The sequence below is a fragment of the Theropithecus gelada genome, chromosome 20 (genome assembly GCF_003255815.1).
Source record: "Theropithecus gelada isolate Dixy chromosome 20, Tgel_1.0, whole genome shotgun sequence".
NCBI lineage: Eukaryota > Metazoa > Chordata > Mammalia > Primates > Cercopithecidae > Theropithecus > Theropithecus gelada.
In genome coordinates, this window is record NC_037688.1 from 25,432,262 (window position 1) to 25,440,195 (window position 7,934).

Here is a 7,934-nt window from a genome sequence, read left to right on the forward strand (position 1 = left end):
AAGGTTTCTCCATGTTGGTCAGGCTGGTCTTGAACTTCCAACCTCAGGTGATCCACCCACCTCAGCCTCCCAAAGTGCTGGGATTACAGGCATGAGCCACCGCGCCCAGCTGCCAGTTTCTTATTTCTTGTAGAGATAATGTCTCACTGTGTTACCCAAGGTGGTCTTGAACTCCTGAACATGAGTGATCCTCCAATCTCAGCCTCCCAGAGTGCTGGGGTTATAGGTGTGAACCACTGTGCCCAGCCTTAAATTGGTTTTTCTTAATAAAATAATAGACTGAGCACAGTGGCTCACGCCTGTAATCCCAGCACTTTGGGAGGTCGAAGTGGGCAGATCACCTGAGATCTGGAGTTTGAGACCAGCTTGGCCAACATGGCGAAACCCCGTCTCTACAAAAAATACAAAGATTACCTGGATTGGCTGGGCAAGTTGGCTCATGCCTGTAATCCCAGCACTTTGGGAGGCCAAGGCAGGTGGATCACCTGAGGTCAGGAGTTCAAGACCAGCCTGACCAATATGGTGAAACCCCATCTCTACTAAAAATACATCAGCTGGGCGTGGTGGCGTATGCCTGTAGTCACAACTACTTAGGAGGCTGAGACAGGAGAATTGCTTGAACCCAGGTTGCGGAGGTTGAGCCGAGTGAGCCGAGATCGTGCCACTACATTCCAGCCTGGGAGACAGAGTGAGGCTCTGTCTCAAAAAAAAAAAAAGAAAAAGAAAAATTACTTGGGCATAGCAGTGCGTGCCTGTAGTCCCGGCCACTCAGGAGGCTGAGCCATGAGAATTACTTGAATCTGGGAGATGGAGGTGGCAGTGAGCCGAGATCGTGCCACTGCACTCCAGCCTAGGCAGCAGAGTGAGACCCTGTCCCAAAAAAAAAAAAGAAAAGAAATATATATATATATAAAAAAACAAGACTTCAAAGAATATGTAATTGTTTTCTTTCTTCTTCCACCACCCTTCTCCTTGTCCCACCACCTGTGCTTCCTGATTTCATGAAAAGAAAATGCTGAACCAGATCTGGACGACAATGAGGATGAGGAGGAGCCTGCCGTAGAAATTGAACCCGAGCCAGAGCCTCAGCCTGTGACCCCAGCCCCACCACCTGCCAAGAAGCGGAGAGGACGACCCCCTGGCAGAACCAACCAGCCCAAACAGAACCAGCGTAAGTTGTTCATCTCTGCTCTGGAGGCTGGAGTCTTCTCCGAGCATGTGGGGGAGCCAGATGGGTCCTTATTCTTTGGGGAGGTGGGAACTAAGCCATGAGAACAAGTTAAGGGCATGTCGAGAACAAACTCTCAGGAAATGGTTTTTTAGGAGTTTTTACTGAGGAACATCTGAGGAAATCTTTAGAGGCCTGTTACATTTCAAGGAGAAGAAGTCCAGAGTAGAAGGGTACTTGTGTTCTACAAGATGGGTACTGTTAATGTGGGCGGGTTTTGAAAAACAACCAAAGTCGCAGTCAGCTGGCAGAATGGATGCGGTAATGAATATAAAAGAGCCAAATCGTAAAGGGTGGAGAGGGAAAGCAGTTTCTGTGCTGAGATTGCCCCTTCTAAGAAACTCAGGGTGAGGCACGGTGGCTCACACCTTTGATCCCAGCACTTTGGGGGGTCAAGGCGAGAGGATCACCTGAGGTCAGGAGTTCCATACCAGCCTGGCCAACATGGTAAAACCCCATCTCTGCTAAAAATACAAAAATTAGCCAGGCGTAGGGGCAGGCCCCTGTAGTCCCAGCTACTCAGGAGGCTGAGGTAGGAGAAACGCTTTAACCCGGGAGGCAGAGGTTGCAGTGAGCCGAGATCGTGCCAGTGCACTCCAGCCTGGTGATAGAGCAAGACTCCGTCTCAAAAAATAAAATAAAAAATAAATTGAGGCCGGGCGCGGTGGCTCAAGCCTGTAATCCCAGCACTTTGGGAGGCTGAGACGGGCGGATCACGAGGTCAGGAGATCGAGACCATCCTGGCTAACACGGTGAAACCCCATCTCTACTAAAAAATACAAAAAAAAAACTAGCCGGGCGAAGTGGCGGGCGCCTGTGGTCCCAGCTACTCGGGAGGCTGAGGCAGGAGAATGGCGTAAACCCGGGAGGCGGAGCTTGCAGTGAGCTGAGATCCGGCCACTGCAGTCCAGCCTGGGCAACAGAGCCAGACTCAGTCTCCAAAAAAATAAATAAATAAATAAATAAATTGACTCTCTCTGGACCACTATCTAATAAGGCTTTCCTGCATTGCTGACATCCTGTTTGATGTCAGTCTGAAGGACCCTTGTGATTCTTGGGGCTTTAATGCACCATTTGTTCTGTCTGTGCTCTTCTTTGCCAGCAACAGCTATCATTCAGGTTGAAGATCAGAATACAGGTGCAATTGAAAACATTATAGTTGAAGTAAAAAAAGAGCCAGATGCTGAGCCCGCAGAGGGAGAAGAAGAGGAGCCCCAGCCAGCTGCCACAGACGCCCCCAACGGAGACCTCACGCCCGAGATGATCCTCAGCATGATGGACCGGTGATGGCGGAGCCTTGTGTGTCGCCAGGACTGCTCTGGGCTGTGTTTAAACGGCCCGCATCTTAATTTTTCTCCCTTCTTTCTTTTTTTGGCTTTGGGAAAAGCATCATTTTACCAAACATACCAAGAACAAAAACTTCAAGGATGATGTTAGAAAAAAATGTGATTTTACTAGAACTTGCTGTCTGATGTTAGCAAATCATGGAATGTTCTGAGTCCCCGAGGGTTTACTGTGAAGTGCTGAGGACAGTGTTGACGACTAACTCGTTTTCCTAGATGGAAACGGAGACATTGACCCCTCCCTCCATGTGGTAAACCACTCCAGAATGGCCACCAGGCTTCCCAGAGTTCTATGGTCTTCTTCCCAAGAGAGTTTTTAATTGTAAATGCATACTTGGGAAGGACTTAGACTTTTAAACTGTTTTTTGCTTTTGCTTTTCCCTGACTCCCTTTGCTTGGAGTCAGCTGCACACCAGTAGTATGGCATGCTACGATCAGGTTCTGTCCTGAAAGCTTTGCCTCTTTCTTGGCAAAGTTTCTGGTATGGTCAAGCTTGTAAATAACTTTTTTTACATTTTAATCTTTTCCATTAATTAAGAGGTTGAAAAGAAGTGCAGTGTAAGAAAACCCAGCATTTTAATTACTTGCAAATTAAGTTACCACAGACTCTGTAGTGTGTAAATGTTGACAAGGAATTGGATCACAATCATGTAGCAGAATGGCACCCAGACCACTGCCCACCAGTGACGGACACCCACGTGGCAGATCATGATTTCCAGCCCACGGAGCCAGCATTTGAACCTTGTACAATTAACTTTCAGTTATGATTTCCCATCAACATTTTCTTTGCCCTGTTTGTAGCTGATTGTTGTGTTTTATAAATCTTCTGTTAAAGCAGAAGGGTGATTATGAGTGGGTCACAGCAGCCCTTATAAGCTGGGCCAGAAAATTTCACTAGGTCAGTAATTTAAACTTTGGATCTTCAAAAAATAATAATGTGAAACAAAACCAACTAAAAAGTGATTCTTGCACATGAACTGTCACATGTTTAAAAATGTGTTTTTTAGAGAGCCTCAGTCTTACTGATTTCAAACACTTTTTTCTTCTGTGTATTGCTTTTAAGAGAGCCATCAGTTAGCTATCAGACTCTAGGTTGATGCATTTTGTACTTAGCTGTACTGTGTGATATTTTTCATTATTTTAGGACGCCAACATGAGACCTGTAATAAAATATGTAATGGGGTTGAAAGCTGGGGAGGAGGATCTACTGCTGTACAGCTAATAAATCATAACGGATTAACAAGTGCTTCAAAGACTCCATCTTGCGTGATTCCTGCCTACTTGAGGGAGGTTGGGGGACTGCATACGTGGTTCCAAGCTGTGCAGGCTGCTGCCTTTCACAGGCAACCTCTGTTCCTGGGATGGTACTTTCTCTAGCAGATGGGAGGATATGATCTTGGCGGGTGACTGGATATTGAGCACATCCTGCTATAACTTTTTTTTTTTTTTTTTTTTTTTTGAGATGGAGTCTCGCTCCGTTGCCCAGGCTGGAGCGCAGTGGCGCAATCTCGGCTCACTGCAACCTCCGTCTCCTGGATTCACGCCATTCTCCTGCGTCAACCTCCCAAGTAGCTGGGACTACAGGCGCCTGCCACCACGCCTGGCCAATTTCTTGTATTTGAGACAGGGTTTCACCGTGTTAGCCAGATGGTCTCAATCTCCTGACCTCGTGATCCTCCCGCCTCAGCCTCCCAAAGTGCTGGGATTACAGGCGTGAGCCACCGCACCCAGCCCCTGCTGTAACTCTCTAACTCCCCAAAAAGTGTGCTTGAGTACAGGTGAGTAGATGGACGGCAGCCAGCTTCTGTGATCCACTTGAGTAGGTGCCCTGTGCACAGAGTAGATGGGCCATAGAGCTGCTTAGAGTGAAAGGGGCTAATAGGAGGCTCTCAGCATCTCAGCTCAAGGAGGCCTGGGATCGGATGTACCTGGAGCTCTGGCAGGTGTGAGGGAACAGAGAAGCTGGACCCAGCCTGCCCTAGAGAAGTTCATTTGAAAGGAGAGACAGATGCACAACCACCGGGTAGTGAGGAGACTGTCTTAGATAATAGAACTGCCTGTTAGCACCCCAGGAAGGTGGATGGAGTTGTGTCGTGTTTGGAATCTTAGGCGTGACTGGAAAATCATCTTGCTGCTGCTGCTGTTTCTAGGCAGATTGCTTTGGCAAACCCACTTTAAGTGAAAGTTTAAACCACTTACTCGAGTTTTTTAACCAAAATTCCAACTTACAAGTTTTCAATGAGAAGTAACAGCAAAATATGTGAAGCTTTTGGCTGCCTAGTGCTGTCCACACAGATGGGTCTCCCAGGAAAACAACCCAGGGCCTCCTGGGGCCTCGGGATTCAGCCAGGCAGTGAACTCCTTGCTCTGAAAGTTAGTGGTCTCGGTCTGTTGGAGCTTGAATTCTGTCTCCCATCCATGGTTTACCCACCAGGGTACCCACTACCAGTCAGCCAAAACTTTTTTTTTTTTTTGAGACGGAGTCTCACTTTGTCACCCAAGCTGGAGTGCAGTGGCACAATCTCGGATCACTTCAACCTCCACCTCCTGGGTTCAAGGGATTCATTCTCCTGCCTCAGCCTCCTGAGAAGCTGGGATTACAGGCACCCACCACCACACCCAGCTAATTTTTGTATTTTTAGTAGAGATGGGGTTTCACCATGTTGGTCAGGCTAGTTTCGAATTCCTGACCTCAGGTGATCCGCCCGCCTCAGCCTCCCAAAGTTCTGGGATTACAGGCATGAGCCACCACACCTGGCCCCAACTTTTTCTTAATTCCAAGTTTTTTTTCAGACAGGGTCTCACTGTCACCTAGGCTGGGATGTGGTGGCACAAACAACTCACTGTGACCTCGAACTAGGCTCAAGCAATCCTCCTACCTCAGCCTCCTGGGACTGGGACTACAGGCCATGCCATCACACCTGGCTCATTTTTGTTTTGTTTGGTTTTGTTTAGTTTTTTTGTAGAGATAGGGTCTTGCTATGTTACCCAGGCTAGTCTCAAACTCCTGGAATGAAGTGATCTTCCTGCCTCAGCCTCCCAAAGTGCTGGATTATAGGCATGAACCACCATGCCCAGCCACCTAAGCATATATAACCTTTTTGCAGAACAACGAGGCTCAGTTTTTCAACACCGCCTGTCATTCCTGATTGTACATATTCTGTTTGAAAGGTGTTTATTTGTTTGTTTGTTTGTTTTGAGATAAGAGTCTCTGTCTGTTGCCAGGCTGGAGTGCAGTGGCACGAGCTGGGTTCACTGCAACCTCTGCCTCCCAAATTCAAGCGATTCTCCTGCCTCAACCTCTGCAGTAGCTGGGAATACAGGCGCATGCAACCACACCTGACTAATTGAATTTTAGTAGAGACGGAGTTTCACCGTGTTGGCCAGGATGGTCTCCCATCTCCTGACCTCATGATCCGCCCACCTCGGCCTCCCAAACTGCTGGGATTACAGGCGTGCACCACCACTCCCGGCCCTCTGTAAGTGGATTTGTTTTAGCTTGGGAGGGGGCAAAAGAATTGACATTGTGGGGGAGTTAAGGCTGAAAAGGGATCCTCCTGCTGCATAGCCCAGGATGCATCCTGTCTGACCCTTAATTATAAAACCTTTAGCAGCAGAAGCCAGTTTTGTTACTGCACCCCAGAGAACTGTTGACGGGGAAGTTCCTGAACCCGCGTGCATCTCCCTCACTGTTAAGCCACAGAAGTAAAGAATCTATGCCCTTTTCACCCCTGGGCTGGCATCACCACCCTATTGCTGCCCAGCTCAGCAAGTACCTGAGCTCTTCTCTGGCTTGTCAGGACCTGGTCTTCGAAAATCATCTGAGGTGAGCCTTGTGGCAGCACCAAGGGGGCGTAGCCCGGCCCACCTGGGAGGCAAGTCTCGTCCTCAGCCTGTGCTACTCAGAACAGGCAAGGCTAATACTCTCAGGAGCTTTGGCATTTCCTGAACGCCCATGGAGTAACATGCCATCCAGAACACAGAAGGGCTTGAACAAGCTGACAACTTCTCATTGAGTCACTGTCACTTGTAAGAACTGAGTCCCATGTGTTCACTTGGTCTCTGAGATCAGGTTTGCTGTGTTACTACCGCCCTGACTGCCACCAGCCACGTGGCTAGTCCTGCAAGCCTGGCCTGATTTCTTAGTTGTCCCTGCCTGCCCCCATGTGCTCACACACACAGGGACTGGCCCCACTGGCGTCGCTGTAGCCTCCAGAGGCCCTCCACCTGGGCATGACTCCAACCCTTTTGGCAGTCACTCTCATCTTTCCTCCTTGTCATTCTAAACAGAAAAATCCCAGTGAGGTGGATTTTCTGTCATTCTGTTTTGGAATCCCTGGGTTGTCATGGTAGACCTGGCAAATGTGTTATCTGAGTGCCAGGCACTGTTGCGGGCACTTCCCTTAATAAACATTGATGGCCAGGCGCGGTGGCTCAAGCCTGTAATCCCAGCACTTTGGGAGGCGGAGACGGGCGGATCACGAGGTTAGGAGATCGAGACCATCCTGGCTAACCCGGTGAAACCCCGTCTCTACTAAAAAATACAAAAAACTAGCCGGGCGAGGTGGCGGGCGCCTGTAGTCCCGGGCGCCTGTAGTCCCAGCTACTCGGGAGGCTGAGGCAGGAGAATGGCGTAAACCCGGGAGGCAGAGCTTGCAGTGAGCTGAGATCTGGCCACTGCACTCCAGTCTGGGCGACAGAGCGAGACTCCGTCTCAAAAAATAAATAAATAAAAAAAAATAAACATTGAATCCTTAGAGCAAGGCTTGAGGTTAGTTAATAGCTCCGGCTTACAAACAAAACTGGAAGACCAGAAAGGCTAAGTAACATGTTAGGTATCATCTAGGCAGTGTGCCTGCAGAATCTGCTTTTTTTTTTTTTTTTTTTTGAAATGGAGTCTTGCTCTGTCACCCAGGCTGGAGTGCAGTGGTGAGATCTTGGCTCACTGCAACCTCTACCTCCTGGACTCAAGCAATTCTCGTGCCTCAGCCTCCCCAGTAGCTGGGACTACAGGTGCTCATGACCACGCTCAGCTTTTTGTATTTTAGTAGAGACAAGGTTTCACCATGTTGGCCAGGTTGGTCTCAAACTCCTGAGCTCAGATGATCCACCTTGGCCTCCCAAAGTGCTGGGATTATAGGCATGAGCCACTACACCTGGCCAGAACCTGCATTCTTGGTTCCTTGGCAGTACTGTGTGAGACCTACTGAATTGTCACCCTACAAGCAGTTTGAGGGTTCTGTGTGGTCTTCGAGCCTTAGATTTTAATCCAAATTATGTCTGTTCGTGGCCAGGCATAGTGGCTCACACCTGTAATCCCAGCACTTTGGGAGGCTGAGGTGGGCGGATTGCCTGAGGTCAGG

At 48.8% G+C, this 7,934-nt stretch overlaps 1 protein-coding gene across 3 annotated transcripts in view; it reads left to right on the forward strand.

Annotated features, from left to right (window-relative positions):
• Window positions 1-3,819, forward strand: part of CTCF (CCCTC-binding factor) — an 82,501-nt gene extending 78,682 nt beyond the window's left edge. For 2 of the 3 annotated variants that reach the window (XM_025370220.1, XM_025370222.1), the window contains 2 exons: window positions 1,010-1,171; window positions 2,331-3,819. In XM_025370220.1, the coding sequence (XP_025226005.1) occupies window positions 1,010-1,171; window positions 2,331-2,515 (347 nt within the window). In that variant the 3' untranslated portion in view covers window positions 2,516-3,819. The remainder of the gene's footprint in view (window positions 1-1,009; window positions 1,172-2,330) is intronic. The other variant, XM_025370221.1, reaches the window with a different exon arrangement.
• The last annotated feature ends 4,115 nt before the right edge of the window (window positions 3,820-7,934 follow it).